This window comes from Bombus huntii, chromosome 2 (assembly GCF_024542735.1).
Source record: "Bombus huntii isolate Logan2020A chromosome 2, iyBomHunt1.1, whole genome shotgun sequence".
Lineage (NCBI taxonomy): Eukaryota > Metazoa > Arthropoda > Insecta > Hymenoptera > Apidae > Bombus > Bombus huntii.
This window is the reverse complement of record NC_066239.1, coordinates 13,475,243-13,497,616: the sequence shown is the minus strand read 5'-3', so window position 1 is coordinate 13,497,616 and position 22,374 is coordinate 13,475,243. Positions and strand designations below refer to the sequence as shown.

At 40.6% G+C, this 22,374-nt stretch overlaps 1 protein-coding gene across 2 annotated transcripts in view; it reads left to right on the top strand.

The window, feature by feature from the left end:
• The window catches only part of LOC126877054 (growth arrest-specific protein 2-like), a 31,870-nt gene that overhangs the window by 5,730 nt on the left and 3,766 nt on the right, over nt 1-22,374 (top strand). Inside the window, exons 1-6 of one of the 2 annotated variants that reach the window (XM_050639891.1) lie at nt 5,440-5,781; nt 9,225-9,664; nt 18,012-18,136; nt 18,359-18,500; nt 20,665-20,911; nt 21,383-21,644. In XM_050639891.1, coding sequence (XP_050495848.1) covers nt 9,445-9,664; nt 18,012-18,136; nt 18,359-18,500; nt 20,665-20,911; nt 21,383-21,644 — 996 coding nt within the window. In that variant the 5' untranslated portion in view covers nt 5,440-5,781; nt 9,225-9,444. Of the gene's footprint in view, nt 1-5,439; nt 5,782-9,224; nt 9,665-18,011; nt 18,137-18,358; nt 18,501-20,664; nt 20,912-21,382; nt 21,645-22,374 lie in introns of those variants that run through there. The other variant, XM_050639890.1, reaches the window with a different exon arrangement.

Sequence of the window (22,374 nt, the reverse complement as noted above, 5' to 3'; positions counted from 1 at the left end):
TTTAACCTCTGAATCACAGGGTTCATATTTAATTGACCTTTCTCTTTCAATTTATAATCACATTTACCTTTGATAAGTACATTGACTTTGATAAAGTTAAATAGGTGTAGGAATGTTGCGCCGTTGATTAATATTATTTCTCCAAAGTTGTATATATCGTATAATTTATATTTCATTTTTTACGATATCACGATCGGTGATTTCATTTTTTTTTTTTTTTTTTTTTACTTGAAGATGACAAATAAGACACAAATTCTCGTAATAACTCCGTGTGCACCGACTTTCTGATTAGTAGAACGTTCTGTAGCACATCGCACGGACATACTTATACGCGCTCACTATGGTCACGCTCCAAAACTGTTACTTATTACTTCAATCTTATTACCGCTAACGGAGCATTACCGCGTTTTAGAATCATATCTCCTCAGGTCCTCTCCAATCTTAGCCAACAGAAAATTTCCTATTCACGAGAAACGTTATTTCTTAATTTTCTCGTTTTGTCTCTACGTTATTTCCCGAATTACTTTCTACCAAATATAAATGATTTCCATTTCCACCATGACGGTTGCGCTTCACAATCAGAATATTACAAGACGACCTGTTAGACAAAGATTGATAGAACTAATTACGATCAAACGGGTTAAAAGATTTTAATCGACCAACCGGTCTGGTTCTTAACTATAATTTTCTGCCGGTCTGTTTTCTTTGTCCCTTGTCAGGATCGTTGGATGGCGGGTTAAAAGGGCGTCCCATCCCATCTGTTTTATTTCCGCGCAGCATATTCCCGTCAGCGACGAGGTATTCTCGTTCTTCCTCGTCTTTTTTTTTCGACAGTATACAGGGACAATCCCAATAACTCGTCAAACGACCAGGAAGAGGCAACACGGTACCTCAAACCACGCAGAAACGTATGGCCTCGTGGAACGGTAATTGGATAGGCACGCTCTGTTTATGCGATTTAATTAGACCCACAGAGCTACGGCGTTTGTAAATGGAATCCTGCGCACGGATTCCTTCCATATCTTTTCTCATTGACTGACATTGAAATAAAAAGTGCACCATGTACGTGTTCTGGAGCGGCGCCGGTAATCACGATGGCTTTCTACGCTCCTGAAATCGAACTCGATCGGAAGTCGATGGCGTGCCTCGGTGAATACGTTCCTCCACTTGGATCGATCAGTCGCCACGCTCGAGAATGATGATTAATTGCTTCGTTCTATCACAGTTATTTAATTTGATGATTTCAATAAGTGAATTTTTAAACCTTCAGAAATTAATATATTCGGTTAGTTTGGTTGATTTAGTTGGACTATCCTAGTAAACGTCACGCTTTACGATTTTATTTGATTTTCATTTCTCGGATATTCCACGATTTCTTCTTCTGTGCCGTGAACAGATTCCCTAGATCTTTAAAAGATGAATATATTAAGAATCGAGCCAGCAACCACTCAATGCGTTTGAAACTCGTACGATCGGATCTTTTATAGGTAATTCTTTTATTATTCAAATCAGAGGCTTTCTCGGGGTTTTTATCACACGCTATGGAGCCGACACATCTCGCTGTCTTGTTATAATTTAGAAAAGTATGTGTCTCGAATTATTTTTAATAATAAACGATCATTGGAATATCGTCGTATGAGAAATAGTAACGAACGTTGTTACCATTCTTGGTCTGCGAAATATTTACAAATTCGAAACGAAGACGTAACTTTTGTACTCGTCTTCGCGTAAGTTTACTTTGTATCGTTCGACGCCTATGCACACGGATTTTCCTGTATGAAAGTCTACACAAAGTCAAGAGAAGTTGTGCGAGGAAACGTTCACGTTGACGCGGTCCAGTTCGCCCGTTGCATTCAACATTCAACGTGTATCTTTTCGCTACCCTTGCGGAGGAGGAAAACCCTTAATTAGAGCAGCCATGTAATTATTCAAGAAGCTTGGCTTTTTAGCCGACAAAAAAGACCGTGTGTAACAAACGATGGAATGAATAAAACTGCGTGTTTGCAGGTTTGTCGGAACTTTGAACGATAATACGTGCCGTGCAACGTTTCCGTTTTCATCATCTGATTCATTTCCCTGGGATCGAAAGTGTCGTTTTTGGATATTGCTATTGGAAATTCGAAAATTCAAATTTAAAATTTAAAACGTTAAAGATCAAGAAGTTTGAATATTTAAAAATTTAGAAATTGAATTCGTATAGTTTATAGTTTGTAGATTTGTACAGTTGAAAATTTACGGAATTCAAGATTTGAATATTTGAAAGTGTGAAAATTTAAAAGTTCGAGAAATTATGTAGATTCGAAGTAAAGATTTCTCTTAGAAGTTCCACGATAAGGATCGTTTTCTCTCTCCTTTTGCTTGGTGTTTCTACCGCGGTAAAGGCTGTTATTATATTCAACCTGACGAAGTTCATCCGGCATCGGAACTATAGCAAAATGCGTCGAGCATGTTTCGACGTTGAAATTCATTCAAAAGGCAAATGGAGTCGCAACGAAATATCCGATGTGGGACGCGGAATAAGATAAATTACATACAGCAGTTTATATTCGCATTTCAAATGAAAATATTCATCACTGCTTGGTAATTGAGGAAAAAACGATCATATAAAACCGAAAATAGCATTACATCGTTACGTAGCAGTCTCATAGTATACAGTCGTTCATTTAAGATACCACTGTTCACGTTACAGACCATTGACCACCCTCAACGAGCTCTTCTAATTGCCTGACCGGTCAATCTCAACAACCGCAACACTTGAGATAGCAAGCATCTCGGATCATTATCGTGTCATTATGCTAAACTAAATGACATCGAAGCGAAAGATTTTTTAGTGCTTCCAGGAACAAACTCTGTGTATTTTAATGACACATAAATCAAGTCGCGTTCAACGATGTACACATAACGACGTGCAAAATTTTATCAAATCGTACTATATTCAAGATTTCTGTCTTCATTCGTTAAAATTTCATTCGCGAGTTCCACTGTTTCTCAAATTTTTCATCTGCCGACAAAGATCCTCAAATTTGTTAGTAACATTCCTCGTAGTTTCCTCGAACAGAACCAGCCAACTCGAACTTTTTCGTTTTATCGTTCGAAACAAAGCTTGACACTTGACCAAAGTCTTTTCCATCAAAAGACTGGCTGAACAAAAAGTTGGTTGTTTTTTGCCCCTGTTTATTCCCAGGCATCTTCCAACTCGACTTGTTTCCCCCCGCGCTCACAGATTGTCTGAATGGAGAACAACAGAAGAAGAAGCGGCGCGCTTCCGGCGGATCCAGTCGTATCGCTTTCATCGCGTTTCTACCGGGGGCCGGGCACGCGACTTTGTCGGCGCCTTTTACGGATCACAACGACGGTATCTTCCAGCGTAATCCGCCACCCACGTGTCCGAGTATTTGCCGCGCGAACGTAAACATCGATCGTGCACACGTGAACGTGTATCCTATCGATTCGATTCGCCTCGTAGTTCCATTGCCTCCGTTCACCACGACGCCTTCGGTTTTCGTTAAAATACACGTGACCTTGTTCTTCGAAATTACGACTCTTGTCCGGATAAAGCGACACGTGGGTCAAATCTCTCGCGGATACTGTTGACGCAGAGTACGCAATGTGCGTCATCGTGAAGCTGCTCTTTCGAAAAACGCACCCGCTACGGGGTTAATGGCGCAGAATTGTCAACACGGTGTCAGTGTGTTACACACGTGGTCTCAAAACGTGGCGTGGCGGATGATCGCTCACGCGTGAGTCTCGTGTACTTACTTACTACGTACCGGACGTGCACACGCCGGCATGGATGAGATTGTTGGTACGGTGTCGTGCGTTTTCGCCGGTTGAACGAGCAGTCGAGTTTTCTGGGAAGCGTCCGGGAAGCCTGACGACCGATCGACGATCCAATTCAGCGATTATCCGAGCCGCGGGTACGATTGTTAGCCGGTCGTTGCTCTCTTCGTACACGCGTGCTTCGATGTGGCTTTCCTACGACTAGCTTATCAGCTGATGAATATCGTTATCAAGGAATAAATGTGTAAAGAATATACTATCCTAATAATGGTGGAGAACGTTGGTGAAAATTAGCAAGTGTTCCTCAACATATGGCGTAATATTTACATAGCAGGCAGTGGTATTTGTCCATGAAGTGGTATTCGCAAGAGAAGGGGAGAGTAAAAATGAATTTGATGAAGTTGCTAATTTTCCATTAACGGGGACTATACTGCGATTTTTCTGTCTGTTCGCAAACAAGCGCATACATGTCGAATCTCATTTTTTCGTGGAAAGAAAGTTGAGTCGCGATGTTATTTGAAATGTTGGTATTGGAGGGCACGGAGAAGTTTAATTTCGAATTCTACTTGAAAGTGATTTTCAACTGCGCGTGCACGATTCGGTGCTTTCGAATGGCGGACTAACATGACCAAAGCATCTGAAACATATCGCGTTGGAAGTAATTAGGACTAATTTGTCTAAGTACATGCTAAACCGTGTAGCAATTACACGTTAAATTTCATATTTGCTATTAATTGAATTTCTGGTTATTTGTTAAAACACGGTACATCGCAATCACGAGTTATTCAGAGTAATTAGCAGAGAAAAGTTCAAGGATGGAGCTTGTATATCGAAGCAATTTTTATGCACGGAATTTTGCAATCAATCTGTGTATCAATCTGTAAAGCGAACTGAAGTTTTAATTAACGTTTTCCAAACATCAAATTTTTGCCACTTCGATGTATAAAAAGTATCCTCGGTAATCCAATGACAGGTAATTTAAGCATTCCTTTCGTTATTTAATTACGAGCTAAAAGAAATTCTTCACCTTCCGAGGAATGTTACTTTTGCGGTTATATCGTACTTATTTGTATTCGTGAAAAGAGCACGTTAGAGGAACTAATGAAGTTAAACTTCATTAATCCTCTTGCATCTTATAAAGACTGGAAAGCAACCGATATGCACTTCGATAAGTTAATTGAAAGAACGCAACCGTAACTTTCTAAAGGATGAACCCCGCTACAAGTTCTTTCACCAAAACAATCTCACGAGAATTTCTACGTAATCATAATATTTACCCGTTTCGTTACATCATTCGCGCGAACGATAGAAAGAGCAAAAAAGCAAAACGAAAAAAGCAAAAGTAAAGCGATGAAACGCCAGTGGAGGAACGCTTGCAGAAACTTTTCCACTTTCCAATACACATGGTGGTACGAGAAAAAACGTTGGATTAGCGTGGTTTTCTTTTTCGATTGAGCGCCACGATTACGTCCGTTCGTGGAATACTTAGGCACGGCAAGCCGCGTTTACAATCGAACACAATTTCGCGCGTGGCGACGTCGCGTTTCCCGCCTGGAGACTTAATTAAAATCGGCATAATTTATTGGGTGCGTGGGTGCCACCACGCTCGCGACGCTGTTCGACGATCGACTCGAATCGAATACCGCGATTATCCCGCGAAACTTGCCATTCGTAAATATACGTTACCACGAGTCGGACAGCTTGTGTCATTCTGTGGGCGATGATCACGTGTTCCGTGTTAAATTGATTGACCACGTCGTAGAAACAAATTGCATCGGGTAATCGGTACGTTTTCATGGACTTCAAATTGCGAGCGATAACATTTCGCGATTATTTTCCTGATCGAATTCACGAATAAGCACTTCAGATGGGCGTTCGATGAGAGTGATCGTGGGTGTCGTGTATTGCGTGTACAAGTACATCGAAACGTAGCAGATGAAAGGATATGTACATAGTTCCGTATGAGATAAGAGTCCCTGTTCTACCGTGATTTTTAAGAAGGTAAGGGAAATTGGAATTACGTGGAATTTGTTAGATTCGAGAAATTATGGATGTGCATTGTAAGAGTATAGAGTATATGCTTTGTTATTGGCGAATTTTTTTAATAAGTAATGTATTTTGGTATTTATATTTATGCATCCACGTATTTATGATATACACGTACGTTTATCATTTTTTAAAAAACATATTGTATCAATGACGGAACGTCTGGTATCTTTGAAATTACTCTTTCGATAGTAATTGCTCGAATCGCGCTATCAAACGACTGACGTCTTCGAAATGTAGTGTATAGGTAAAGCTATATATCAATGACCTTCGAATGGAAGTTAACTGTGAATCGCTTAGAGCGACAATAACACGCAAATTCGTATAACTTCAGAAATAGCTACTATCTTATAGTAATTAGAGAATGCATTTGGTGTCACTATGAACACTAACACTACTTCGCCATATTGAAATTAAAACACTTTTGAACCGTATAATGACTTTCTCAAGTATCTCTGATATCATCAACTATTTCAAAGATTTTATTTAAATGGTACATCCTGTCTCGTTTACACCTTTCATCAGCGTTGCCAGCAGTACGACCGTTGCTCCAGTTACAAAACACAAAACGACGGATGTCCAATTTTCAATTTCTCCAAAGGAACACATAGATACACACGACAGCGAGCGTATGTACGCATAATTAAGAGATATCGGTGGAAAAGCAAACAAGAGCTCGCTCGCTATCTTGGCTCGATTAGGTTGCATCGACGCTTCACCTTGAGGCTAACACACTCGCTTCTCTGCTCCATTTGTCACGATAACGCGAAAATGCTATTAATTGGCCAGCTGTCGCCGGTAATAATCGATCACCAGGGTCGGTTGATTTACGAAAAACCCTATAACGCTCACCCACCGAATATCTGGTAATTACTCAAGAATTCCCTATTTCTCTAAAATAACGACACACGTCGAAACGAGTCGGTTATCCGAACACATATTATCATTTATATTACTTTCCGTTTGTATCTGATTTAGTTTTGTATGCAAAATAATGATAATCGATTCTTGAGTAAATGAATATCCAGTAAAACGGTGAGTCACGTTCATATAAAAAGAAAAAAAAATTGAAGTTAATTACAGACTCGAAAAGAATAAAATACCATTAAAAATGCAACAGATCATCGATATACAATATACATGCATATATGGAAAATCTTTTCACTACAGATATTGTGATTACAGCTGCTTACATTATTTTAGTGCTAATAACTCTGTATTTACTCTTTTAATTCGAAGAAATTAACGCGCCTCCATATCTTAGTTAGAAGAATCGAACTATGAATAACTAATTCTGACCTCGAATCTGTTAACACATTAATAATCGCTAATGTATCATTGCACTTTTCCACGATCAAAACAAGTCCGTGAGGATCAATTATCAGAAATTTGGAAAAAAAGCATTTCGATTTCTTATCTTAATTTTTCGCGGTTCTTGTGTTTGAAGATTTCGGTAAAATTCAAATTACCAGTCTCTCGAACATAATAATATGATAATATATGAGATATCGAGATTACACGATCATTTCTATAACTCTACACTTTGCTATTTGCAATTATCGTGCGACGCACGAGACACCACGTGATCTATCCGCAATTACGTTAACAAACCATATTTCCAGGCATAAATAGGGGAAAAAAGGAGCGAAAAAAGAAAAGATTAATGTTGCTTGCACGCATGGTCGAGGGTCCTCACCTGTTTACGACGGATTGCATTACATCGAGCAAATATAGCGACAGCAAGTTAATAGATCGATGTCGAAGGACATACGTAGGTTTGCTCGTCGATCACGAGAATATCATCTGGATTTTCATTTCATCGATTCGAATAGATTCGACTTGATTTTCCTACTTTCAGGATTTTTACCTACATAGACATGTATATGTAAGTTCAAAAGCGCAAGACGCGAAAATATCGTTTTACAATTATTTCTCTTTAGAAATATAAACTTTGCCAATCTGCTCCGAAGCAATGAGAAGACCAAGTTTTTACAAAATTGAAATTTGAAATTTTTATTTTAAAGCAAACTACACGTATCCACGTGTGCTAACTCGAACTTCTAAGCGATTTTATAATCTTTCTGTATCTCTTTCGCTAATAGTAAAGCGTATTGAACGCTTACATCAGACAGCGTTCGCCACTAGATTTACGTCACGCGAAGGCGATAGCGTTCTCCGTGGAAGCTTAGAAGGATTTATGAAGATTTCATTTTTTTCACCCATTTATTCTCTTCTGTCCTGCTTTTTTTTCCATTCCCCTCGTTCGATCGTTCAATCGTTCGAATCCCACGCAACGATTCAGTAAAATCGCGAGGTTTCTGCGTGAGACGTCTCGCGTTCCCCGGGGGCTGTCGATGAATGCTAATGGCGTCGAATGTCGTTTAAATACAGAGGCGTTTGTGGACATTGTGAACGCGAGCCTCGTGGAAATTTATGTTCATTCCTTGAACCGCGATCTACCAACGACACGTCGGTGACTATATTTATTATCAGGCTGCGAATATTTATGCAGATTGAAATTTTGTGAACAGAATTGAAGAGATGAAACCTAAACAGAGATTTATTTCATGCATTGGATATTAATCATGACTGAGCCCCTGCATAATAAACCGTGTAACAAGTTTGCAGTATCCACCTCGAGGTCGAGAAGTCTCATTCTGCAGTCTCATCCCTCTCAGGGCTATTACGAAAGATTGTCGACCGGGATATTATAAACAGCTCCGCGTAACATAAAACCCATTCATTCCCGAAAATGCCACTCGAGGCTCGTTTTCCTTGCTGCCAGTCATTCGTGTCAGACTCATCTCTTGGCCAGCGGCCTCTTCATCTCTTGGCCCGTTTATGGTTAACTTATGCCCGTGTCTTCCGGCATGGATCTTGCGTCGTTTATCTATCACATTAACAAGGAAGTTAGAGAACCCGAAAACGAAAAAATATTTAAAACTCTGTAAATACAGCCTTCCGCATTAAAATTAAAACAAGAAAAAGAGAAAGGCAGTTCCACGAAACAGATAGTTTTCGAAATAAAAATCCGTAGATGTATCGCGATTCCATAAAAAATTCGAAGTCGGTCGAAATTGCAACATTCAGAGGTCCGTGTTTCTCAACTAAATTCGACCAAAAAGATGACTTATACCTTAAACCCTATAAATTTCACGTGCACCGCAACGTATACCACTTGAAAAATGGCTCTGGTAACTGGTTAGATAAAGCGAGTAGATAAAACCCATAACCAGTTAGCGAAGCACTGTTGTATCTCAGCTGGTTGAATCGCGGACGGCTTTCCTGGTATTCGGATCATCAAGATCGCTTCCTTCCTTGCTCGATGGCAAGAAGAAATCGAGGCAACATGATCACGTTAAGACGCACGATAAGACAGAGAGGGTTTTGGTTTTCAGGCTCGCGTAATCGACAGACGTGCCGCATTGCACGGCGTCGCCGGGACTCTTTAGCAGTCGAGAGGAACCGGTGAGAAATCGGTGGTGCATCCGAAGGAAACCTGCAGACACCAGACGGGCGAAAAGAAAAGGGAAATATTAAATCTGGTCTGGTGGAGGACAAGAGGAAGTGGGGCCGGTGCGGGCCACCGGGACGCTTCTCGGTCCTTTCCGCCTCAGGATGTCGTACGCCAATCGATTCCCGTCTTCGCAGCACACCCGTTATCGTAGCAGCTGGGGACCCTCTTCAGTGACTGTGTTCAATCGCGCCGACGTGCCCAGGCCCTCGCCGGAAGAGGAAGAGTACGCAGAGTTCTATCACGAGCGTCTACACTCGGCACAAAGCAGACAGTTGCTGCCGCTGCAGGAGGACCTCGCCGATTGGATCAATAAAACGTTGAGTGAGTAGCTGTCTCATTTTATATTGCGAGATTTCGAAGGGAAGTAAGGGGAGGCAGGGTGGAACAGGAATGTGCAAGCTTGCGGGGTTGAGACGTGTTGGCATTGCTAAATGGTAACCAGAGAAACATGTGGGATCAGTGGTAGCACCGATGACATAACATGCTTGTCAGGTGGAATTGTTGTATTGGAGGAATTAGGCGAAGCTAGGATTAGACGTTGATGTGGCTCACAGAGTAATCGCTTGATAAGGAACAGCGAAACCTTTGAAAGGGACTGTTCTTTCTTTGTTTTTGCTTCTTATGGAGGTTTGTTCGCAAACCGTGAATCTTTGCAATTACGTTCCCGGACCGTGAAGAATTAAAAGTAGGAAATACTACTTCAGGATTTGAAGTAATTTTATTCTACTTAAAATGCATACTTTTTATAATTCGATATATAGGGTAGTCTGAATAATTCCTGATTATATCAATTCTTGAATAACATAGTAAATAAGAATTAGATCACCCTATGCATGCCGCTGTGAAATTTTTCGATCGATGAACTAAATTCGTCCATCGTCTTGATTTGCGAGAGGTGACTGGCGCGGAAACTCGTCGTATCCGCTTCCCGTAATCCAAATATATACACTTTTATCTATCGATCGATGTTTCAATCGGTTTGTGAAAGCCTCTCATAAATTCACGTAATATTTATCACGAGTAAAGGATATTTGTCTTTTTAGAAAGAAATCACAACGTGTGAATTTTGTTTACATCCAACGTTTAAAATTTCTATATTTAGAAAAAGCTCATCGTACTTGAAATCTCATAGTGATTTTCATGGACATTTGGCAAAAGTAAATGTTGAAAATTCCAGACCGTGGAAGCATTTTCTTATCGTAACAAGTAAGCTTCTATTTTTACGTGCTTGTGAAAGTTACGAGGTGCAGAAAGGAATCGACATGATGTAACGAGGATCGCAGTTCCGTGCGTGTACTCGGCTGCTTTTTTTCCGTGACCGCGTGTTTTCTTCGCGATGTGGGTTCGCCTTAAAGGGACGGAGGAAAGAGCTCGTCGCTCGGCGGTATACAAGGCGTGCGTACACGGCTTTCGTAGCACACAAAAGGTTCGCATCTGGCGCGACGTGGGAAAGGATATTCGTAACATTTGGCCTTTCGTTCCGTCGCGTTTTTGGCGGATGGTTTCGCGAACGAGAACGTATCCGTATTTCCCGATACGAAGATTTTTCCAATTTAACGATTTGATAGTCGACAATTTTAATAGATCGTTTTGAATGTACAGCAAGAAATGTGATAAATGCGAATAATAATTGATCGATCAATTTACCGTGCTTTGGAGTTATTAGAAGTAAAGATAATCGGAATATGTTATGCAGAATCGTAGAGGTAATTAATGAAAGCGATGAGATCATAGGAACAAAGATGAGAATAAGAATAATAAGTATGTGGAACATTTATGTAACGTGTATATTGTTAATATAATAAAATGTATACCGGATGATGAACAAAGATGGGGCAAAGTGTTAGAAATATACAGAGGAAATCGAGGCTGCGATTTCCAGACTTTGTAAAAACAAAGCAAGCGATCGTAATTAACAAGGGATTGAAAAATAATTCCATTTTGGATTCGTTGATTATAAATGAATTAATATCGTTGAATTTGATTAATTAATAATGGATGAAATGTGCATCGGTTAACCGGCGTGGATTTATTGCCGAATAATTTGCATCCGTAAAATGGAATCCATTATGACGATGCAAATCCGGCTGCATTGGTTAAGATCCCTGAGCCCATGCATGATTCAAGAAATCCTATAAGGATCGACGATCGATGTCGCATCTTGTAACAGATTTATGTGTTTCGCACAGTGGAACGATAGAGTGATATTTGGAGAATTTTTGAATTGTTAGATATATTAATACGCATGTCTGAGATATTCCTGTAGGATGTATCTTCGTTCCTGATGGATTCTTATTGGGACATTCGACAGAAGTTTGCTAATGATATCGTATAAAGATCAAGGTATTTTCTCGGTTTTAGTATTGGAATATCGGTACAAAAATGTACAAAAAGTACCGTAAACGATGATTATTATTATTATTAATGCAAATAAAATTCTATTCGTTAGAAATTCAAATAGAACTGGTTTAATTCGCTGTAACTGCCTAATTTAAATGAAGAATTTAAATAGAAATAGGATAATTGATACCTATAATCGTCTAATTTGAATAAAAAGTCTATTTTAGACAGAGGCATGTTCCGATATCTTCGTCTCAGATTCGTTTTTTTCTTCTGGATAGCTTCGTAGATCAAACAGCAACATGGACTAGCCGTCGCATCGACTAAGATAATCCGCGAGATCTCTGGCGCGATACATTAACGAACTTCAAAGTGGGTGAAAGTTCTCTTCATTGACTGGATTACACGCAAAGATCACGAAACGCGCGTTCTCAGAGGCAACGTATAGCTAATACTACGAGAATCTTAAACCCTTTCCGCTCCATTCCATCCGAGAAAACAATTGGTGGGTGAATTCGTAGAATACGTATTCGTTTTCTCGTTCGATCCATTTACCTAGCGTTCGCTTGAAATTGTTACAGTTCCTAATTTCTCTGACGCTTCATACTTTGCCATTGCTTTTACTAAATTACAGAAGAATTGATTTTTAATTTGTAAAAAGATACGGAAGAATTTTTAAGAAGTACGTGAAACGTTGAAAAGGTGGATAAAACAGATACTCTTTCTCTACCACAGAAATGGATGTTCCTGCTTTCTTAGAAACTAATCAGTTCACGGAGAGTCTAGCGCTTTTTTCGTCTCAGGTACCAGTGTGACCGCCTTTCTGAACTACTACTTTCCTAATACGGCGATAATACGAGCCGTTGCGTAAAATAGAACCGCCCCGATTCATCGAACGTCGCACAAAGTCACCATTCTGAACTTATACTACTTTAAGTAAATAACTTTACCTATTTGATAGCCTACTTTTGCGTTGCTGTTAATAATCTGCCTAGAGGCATCCTCCAAGACTCGTAATTCACAAGACTCGCTTACGTAGAGCTTCTTTTATCGGCGAACTTATTACAAAACTTGATCGATAATCCGCATTCGAGTATTCATCCTGCCGAAGGACTCGATGTCTCGAACTGAAATGGAACAAGCTGCCGTTTCGTTGTTCTTTTTTTTATCTGGTTGACCGGCAACGTTGTTATCGATGTCAAGGAAGGTTGTTTCCGTACGAAATGTCTGTAACATGTGGCCATATATTTTGGTGAACGGAGCGTTCGGACGATCGCGGTTTCATGCGACCTCGAAGAATCCAGCCGCAAGATCTGGACCACCATGAAGGATTACGACACGAGCGGTCTCTCGAAGAAAAACGACTAATACGCGCGCCGACTGGTACCGTGTCGTCTTTCGGGATGCGAACAGATTGCTTTGAATTACGCGAAACGCGGTTGCACGGAATTTATTAACGAAACGACTCGCTGTTACTTTATTAGCTCGCTATGGCGGACGCTTTCGATCTACAAAGTACATTTTGAACGTGGAACGTGGATCTTTCGATCTTATTTCTTATCCGTTTGATAATCTTTCTCTATCTGATTCTATTATCGAAAAGATTTAGAAAGCATCGAATCGATACAATGTGTAGGAAATCGGCACTGATATCGAAAGTAGCTTGATAAATATCTTCGTTCTTACGCGTACATAATACGCTTGTGCACTTATAAGACGTGAAGTACTTTTGAATGCAGACGATAAGAGATATTATTATAAACACGAGAGAAGAATAAATAAAACTAACGCAGAATTAGAAAAGATTAAAAAGAAACTTTCTTTTTCAAACTATCTACTTTGGTAGATACGTGTCGTTTTGAAATTCATACTCTTAATTATCACACGGCCGCATATCGAATGACCAAAACTGCGATAATTAGTACAATAATCTTTCGTTATATCGACGTTGAGCAGTACTTGCGTATCTAATTATATCGCGTGGTAATATCACGTTGGTTTCTCATCGCAGCTTCAAAGCTGCAGCATTCTAGAGAGAAAAAAGAGGAACAACGAGAGAGAAAGATAGGTCGGCAGCCTTTGCTCGCGGAATCGTGTGTGGGTACCTCTGCCGTGTCGTTACTATTCTCGTTCCGCCGGTGCGGTGTACGATTGAAGCGTGCATACCCACACCCACGCCAGCGTTAACGGAGGAGGAGACCGTTTGAAATGCAGCGTGGCGGTCAACTCTCCCGTCTGCATTCAATCGAGGGGGAACTTAATGCGCGAGGGTGAGCCACACGCGGGGTGTTTACGCGGGGAAAGATAACCAGGGGCTTGACGACGTTTCGCTGTTTGAACTGAATTATTTCGAGTGTGTCCACGACTGTCGCTCCAATTAGCGTTTCGCGTGCACAAGGTAAATGAACGCGCAACGCGACTACGCTTCGAAACAGCTTCAATGATTAACGATTATTGACGGTGATATGAATTCTGTAAAACAAAAAAAAAAAAAAAAAGGAAAAAAAAGAAAGACTAATCCTCTTGTGGGATATAGATAATATTTTGCCGCGTTGGTTGGATTCTTCGTACTGTGGAACGAATTAGTTCTCTATAAACGAATGCCTTTTTGTTTATGTAATTACAGAGAAGCTATGGTTTATTTTTAGAGAAAATAAAATATAAATTAGTAATTGTTATCAATAAGAGATTAAAATACGGATAGTTTATAAGAGGAAATAGAATCGTTGTACACCCACATGTATCCCTAATTCTTTGATTAAATTACATCCTGTCAAAAACGAGCTAGTGTCCAGATACTTGTATGAGGTAGTGCATGTCACGAGGAGTGTCGTAATTGGATGATTGGTGGGGATTGTAGTTTGTTGGAAGGTTGGTGATTTATGGTGATAAAGTGGGTTTGATTAGTGACATTGTCTCTCTTTGTCTAAAATCTAGTTGATTGTCATTTATACAGTAACTTTAACATTTTCTTTTACCACGTGATTAGAAGAGAATTTTCGACCAAAAACGTTGGAAGATTCTAACTTTATTACTTCAATGAAAATCGTGTTTGAAAACATGAATCCGTCACGACTAAAAAATCGATTTCCTATTTGTAGCTTTATTGATAGCGACGACCGAACATATTATAATTGGATTTGTTCAACTAAATCCGGACATCTAAGCCTTCGATGCGGCTCTCGATTTGGTTGTTCAAGGTTAACAACGTGAAAGATTAACAACGTCATTGCAACGAAGGAAGAACTACGTTTTCCATTGGTTCAGGATCTCTACTATACTGTAATATTAACGCGTTTAAATTGCTGGAAACAACCATCGTATTAAACCCACCAATTGGAAATAAGTTATCTTGGAAACAATCAATGTTTATCCCACACGATCTCGCCGACCGAAGTGCCTATTTTCAATCATCTACCGTTTAACACGTGTCAGCCTTCCAGTGAATCATCAAAGACTCATTAAATTCTTGCAAAAAACTTGGCAACTGTGTCACCCACGTCTTCGAATCCGGATTCCAAATGTTTCACTTGTCAAAATGCGTAAGCTTAAAATTGTCTACACTTCTGAAGGATAGTTGAAGAAATGAAATTCACAGAAAATAAAAATCAAAATTCTAAAGTTGAAAGTCCGCCATGACGAATATTTAGAAATAAGGAGAGAAGGATTATACTTACCCATCATCGAATGCCTATTATCATAATCGAAGGAAGGGCTGTCCAGTTTAGGGCAAAACGAAAAATCAGCGAATTTCCTGTGGCGATTATTAAAATAATACGAAAGGACGGGACCTTTCGACCCACACCCTGCGTCTGCGCCGGCTGCAGCAGCGTCTGACTCAACCGGAAGTCTGCCGGGCACCCCTCTTCCTTCGTGCCACTTCTTCTCCCTGCATCGTGGCTACCTGAAGCCGCATTACGCATAATGGGCGTACATACGCATAGCCGACACGCTTACGCGTGTAAAAGGGGCTCGATGGATCGTGGATTTAAAAAGCAGGGGACGTTCGCGAATAGGTTGCTTATTCCGCATGGGCCATGGAGGGCTACCGAACCGTGAATCGCACCGGTGTAGTGAGACCTTCGACCCTGGTGCCGATGGTGTTGCACGAATTCAGTACGAAACCATTATAATCCATCCTTCCAAAAAATCCTTCACAAGTGCGAAATTACGAATAACTTTGTAGACTTTTCCTTCGTACTGTCTATTTTGGGGACAAACTGTGTGAGGTCCACGCGATGACGAAATAAAAGCTGTCGTGTTGCCGCGTGTTTTATGGTAACTGGTTATTGCAGTAATGTATCGTACTCGAATTAATGCATCGATCGAACAATGCCAAGGACGATATCGGCGGGATACTCTGAAAAAGGCTCGAGCCGCTGTTTAAAGAGGTCAGACGAACGTTAAAATCGAAGGGTAGCGTACCAAGGATAGTAAGAAAATGGGGGTCACGGTGTACGGTTGTTATCGGCACACGTAATACCACGCTATTAACCCAGTAGAAATTATACTTGTAAAAATTCTGTCATAGATTGCCCGATGTCTCTGAGGGATACAATTATACGAATACTCAAGAAAAAATAGGTAAAGTTACATACTGAAAATGTAGAACGTAATAATCTTACGTTAGACAAATACTAGCTCGGTCGTGCAAAAGATTCGCACGAAAATTCATCGTTTAATTATCGAATACTTGGACTTCGCCCTTTCCCTTAAACGGCGTCGCGTTATCAACTCGCATAGTGTCGAACATAACTACCGCAGTCGGTTCCGGGTGACCGAGTTGCTGTTGATCGTCGCGCGGTTCGCACTCAAATACGTTCACGCCCGTGATCTTTCGTAAGATCGAGCAAGGGTTATACATCCTATGAACACAAGTATGAGAGCAGTCGTTATCACGAGCTCGTTGCACTCGGTTTGCCATTGTGTGTCTCCAGGCCATATGCGAACGATACTCGCGTACCAGATCTGACGACGACGTCCGTATGCACGCCGTGTTACCTGTACACGTGTGCGCACACGTACACGTTGCATACACATTGGGCCCACGTGTGTGTCCCACGAAACAACATGTGATGGACTTTACTCCATAAGCCTGCCCGTTAACAATTTTTTTCTCGTTCTGCCCCGGGTGCAACCCTATTGTTAGCAGGTCGAGTCACGAGCCACGACGCTGGTTCTCATTACCATCCGTATCTACGAGGCTTTATCGTTCCGTCAGCCCAACCTAGTTCCCATTTCCCATCGTATCCTGGCTATATCTATATACATGGCACGGATCGTGTCGTGGCCCATCGGGTTTTCCTTAGATTCTCGACCGTCTCCATCTATCCCAGCAGCGTGGGAGAACCGTGGGTGCCTCTGTATTATTTCTTTCCCTCTACGTAGCGTAACTCTGCACGTGTGCGTCCGTAACGCTGCATCGCGATGTCTGCTTCTGGTACAGAACGCGAGGCGTTCGAAAAATCTCGGCCTTGATCCTGTTTACAAGCCAACGAAGCCGGCAAACGAAATTGAAATGATTTCGCGTAGTCACGCACGAATTGGCCTATCGTGAGAGTGTCCTAGCTAGATCGTTTTTCGCTTGACCGAGCACGCCACCGTGAAACGGTTCTGGCGTTCCTAGCAATCAATTTTTCGTAGGCTGAGAAATTGACTACCGTGTACTAAATACAAGCGAGGGTGGATGTGGATGTACGATGAGTTGAGAAGATCGAAGGAAGAGTATGTACGAGGATTGATTCGAACGGAGATTCCTTTAGTAGGTAGAGGTTCTATAGATGAATCTGAAGCAATCCGTTGAATGGTTTCTCACGTTCTCTGGCGGTCGTGTCATCTTAGAGACCTTTGTCGCCTTTGATGAGCCGCGATAGCGCGTCCTATGCATTCGCCAGGGTTAATTCGCTTTCTCCTTCGCGCGATAGCGAAGCGCAGTTGAATAGTTCAACACTCCGATCGATTATGAACTTTTCGCTTTTCAATGTACGAATTTTTGAAGATTTTGTAATTGAAAAGGATCGACAAAATGTGTTATAGTAGAAAGTTGCAAAAGAGCGTAATTACATTTTTATCAACCCCTCGAAAACTCTGAGAAGCTGTAAAGCGAAAGTCACCCTGCTATTGCCGGGAAGAATTTGACTACGATGGAGAGCCCGAGGAGAACTGCCCCATTGTTTCCAACAATGACGCCACTTCGTCGATGCTCTTGGCTGCTTTCGAGAGGCCATTTGCGTAATACGTTGAATCGACACAAAGATGAATCGTCGGCTTGTTAGTAGACTAAAAAGAATAAATTTTATAAGTGGACCGCATTTTTTTTTTATCTCAGACTCGGAAATCGTATCGGGAGACAACTTCTTCGACGCCTTGGACAATGGCGTGGTGGTGTGTCGATTGGCGAGGGTTATCCAGGAAAAGGCGAGGACAGCGATTGATGCTGGAAAAGCGAAAGGGGTGAGTAATCGCGCTGTTGAGAGCCTACCCTTAACATTCGTGTAAGATGGACTGTGCGAGCAGTATCGATCAGTTCGCGTATTTCTTGTCAAATGTTTCATTTCCGATTGCTTTTCGTATGTTAATAAAATATAGATCCTGTAGATAAGTCATTTATCGATCTCCTCGTCTTCGCGTAATAAGCATTTTTTCAATGATCGATTCCTCGCGATTCTTTTTCAGCCTATGCCGGTGATAAAGGGCCGCTGCTGGGAAAACGCAGCGCGTCGCAGTTTCTTTTCTCGGGACAACATGGAGAACTTCATACAGTTCTGCAGACGACTAGGCGTACACGAGAATCTTCTGTTCGAGAGCGACGATCTCGGTAAGAAAGCCAAGAGCTAATCAATCTTAATTCGTTGTAATCGACTTGCCTCGTTTATTAGCCGCATTTCGCTCGCTATAGCTGCAACTCGACCATAACTGAGCCGATTAAAAGCGAAATCCCGCCAATTATGCCGCGTAGCCGGCTGTGCGTAGCTATGCAAATGCAGAGCTACCACGAAAGGAAGAATAATCGCCGCGAATTAACCGCGTCTCGCGGTGGTAACGATGAAAAAGAGTTGTTTTTCCCTCGTAGCCGACTGACTTTCAATGCAACGACGAAAAACAATGAGCGCTCGTAGCTGATGTAATCTCAGAAGCGAAGAAGCTTCAGAGTTGCGAAAAAGTGATCCACTGGGTCATGCGTTATGGGGATGGTTGTCGTGCAAAATGGCGCTGTCTATTTTTACTTTCGTATACATACGTACGTATACTGGAATCTTGAAGTACGATAACGGTGAAAGAACAATGGCTCCATAAAGAATAAGTTCCGAAGTTTACTTTCCCCTAACTTTGCCTTTCAGTAACTTCGAACTTCTGTCGTTACTGACCTCTATCCTCCTTTATACTTTGTCTTCCTTTTACGATCGTTTGGTACACATAGCTCTGATATACTGCCGATTCAGAAGTTAAGGGAATGAAAATAATATTGAAAGATCTCGTATCAAAGACGATTGTATTGATTTCAATTACTACTGCAACATCCAATCAGTATCTAATAAAATAACATATGTATTTTTCAAGAATGTTTCGAAAATTGTGTCTGTTATTATTTCATGGTCTAATTGCAGCAGTAATTATTTTTTTAATTCTTTCACTTTTCATTCTCATGTGAGAAGAAAAATCCGATTATAGAAGATTAATATACTTACGTTTCTATTAATAACACGCGTTTCTCAAATATAACACTTTCATCGAATATAACGCGTCACTCTGCTTTGCTTTTGCTACAATATTTCAAATGGAGTGCCACAGACTTTAGATTTAACTTGGATAGGACCGATGTAGACGTTGAAATACTGCTGGCGTTCGAAGCTCGATACAGTGGAACGAAATATAATGGCGGGACTTTTCCTTTTTCCTTTTGTTTCGTTTCACGGTGCTCGTCCCGTTTGAAATTCTTTTTCGTTGGAACGGAAACCTGTGAATGTGGATTTTCGTGTCATGCTCGTCCTCGTGCCACAAAAGTAAAATCATCAGGCACGTAGATTTAACGCGGAACAAAGCTTTTGTCTCTTTACGAATCCGCCGACCATAGGAGAAACGAATAGCTCGAGGAAGCAATTGGCGTAGATTAAAAAGCTCATTTATTATCTAAACAAGGATAAATTTTGTATATTCTTCCGTTGAGAATAGTTGTCTTAGTATATGAGGAATTTTTTTTAGTTTGATCGAAGATGCGATATTTTTTTCTGAATTAAGAAGTAGCTACTATTTTATTGCGAATAATATGATGATCATTTCGTTTGGTTAAGACGATCTATTTTAATGAATAAATGAGATGTACCGCGAAATGTAGGCTAAATTGGTCAATTACAATGGTAGTTGAAGAAGGTCGAGGGTGTCATCGCTTACGTTCTGTAAATAGAATCTACATTTTTTTTTTTTTTTTTTTTTTTTTGGTAGCGTGGATGAGACGGTCGTAAAGAGACTGGTTTCTAGGTTGTCTTGTAATTTTCACCATGTGGACTGCGATGTATCACGTAGCCCGATATAGCAATCGGAGAAACTAAAATATCGGAAAGCTTCGAAGCACCTGATAAATTATGAACGTATAAAATCTTCTCATATGTTGTATAAATTCAAGATAGAAAGTTTTCATTAAAATGCAAATCCTTTTAACGTATGTTTCACTTGGCCTTGCCTGAATTCTAACGATTTTTTTGCTCCAATTATTTTTTTCATTATTTATGAATAAATATGTAGTCGGCCACTGTATAAACCATTCTACGGTAAATTGTAAATTAATGTAAACTTGCACGTACGTAATTATGGAACGACCATTTCCAGCGTTTTCTCTGCAACTAGATAAACATGTAACGCAATAAAAAATTGCTAGAGTCTATCGTAATACATACGTATTGGTTTCCTTCAAATTATCTGTATTTCTACTACGTATACATACGACAAATTTTTCATTTTCTTTAATATTTTTAATTTTACAGTCCTACACGGACAGCCACGGAACGTGGTGTTGTGTCTGTTGGAAGTGGCACGATTGGCGTCAAGGTATTCGGTCGAACCGCCGGGACTCGTGCAGCTCGAGAGGGAAATCGCTGCCGAACAAGAGCGAGATCTTCACTGTCTGTCCGATAGTGGTATATCCCATAGCAGCTTGGTTTCTTGGCAGTTTCAATCACCGTCCCCGACCGCAACACCCAGACCTCCGACAGAGAAGATCAAACACAGCAGGTATTGTGCCTTTTGATTTCTCCATTCCCATTTACATCTCCGCTTTTGACGACATCGCTGTCGTACAATTGGTATTTCAAGAAGATATTCTGTTTATAATTAACAACAATTTTCAATTCTTAACAATTCTGTAATCGGTTTGTGTTTGTTGAATCAAACATCAGGGAAGTTTATAATTTTCAAGTGAAGACGCATACTATTGATATTAACTTGAATAAATTTTGATGATCTATATCTTAATGGAAATTTAATGGCGATGAGAAGCACGTGACGCGAATGCAATACAGTATCTGAAAAATCGAAAAATTGGTGATGAAAAAGTTTCTCAAGAGTGTCATCGATGTTCTCGATTTGAGAGCATTTAAAGCTTCTAGTACCTACCTACTTAAAATTTAGGTAACAGGACAAAAGAATCCTCTTTTATGTTGAATTTCAATGGCATTTCGACCCAATTTGCACCATATTTTGCAGTTCAGCATCGGAAGTCGCGTTGACGGCGACGCGATGGCTGGATCCAACCACCGGTGTGACGCACGAGCCCGAAATGAGAAGGTCGGTGAGCGACAATGGGCCAACGGGTAGCGACGGAGTACCCAGCGATACGACGGAGGACGATTGGTCACGAGGAAGCGCGGAGGACCCGGACGAGCTTCCATCGCCATCGAGTTCACCTTTGCCCTCGCCAGCCGAGCCGCCGGAACACACGGGTCCCATAACGGAACTCGATCGTAAGGTACGCTGATCAAACCGTTTCTACGTCCGATATAAAATTAAATGCTTGGTATTCAAGTTTCTCATTCCCATGCTTTAGACACTTCTCTGACAGAAATTTCTGATCGTTAAATAATTCGGAAGCGAAACCTTGGAAAGTAAGCTTTCGTCGTTTTAATATACATATTTTCTAAAACAGATCTAATTATAAATTGAAACACGGGAATATCTAAAAAAAATATCTTAAGCACTTAATCGTAAATTTAAATTAGAACTTTTCATTTATCGATTTCTCGGCTTATCGGCTAAGCTATTTGGGTCATCACCAATTACTTTACTTTGATTCTGGTATCGGAAGCTACAAATAAAGCAATTTAATTCATCATACGCGCCCCAATTTCAACGATCTCGAAATAAATTTAAACACGGCTTGCTTCATAAATAAAATCAAATGAAAACACACGTTCAACGTTAAAATCATCTACAACATTTTTTTTCTATTTCACTTACGTGCATCCTACAGTAACAAGCATATAAAAGGTATAATGTTGCATTCATCATGAACTCTGAAGTCTACTCAAAAGCTAGTCGCGGAACAAGTGCAAAATTAGAACTGCTTATTATTCAACGAACAATGCGCGTTATTACCTTTTTCTCTTGTTCTCGTTTCATTAACATACGCTACCAATTGCGCCAGAAACAATTTATCTCGTTTGACGAGGGCTCAAGTTGACGCTCCAAGTTTTTTGAAA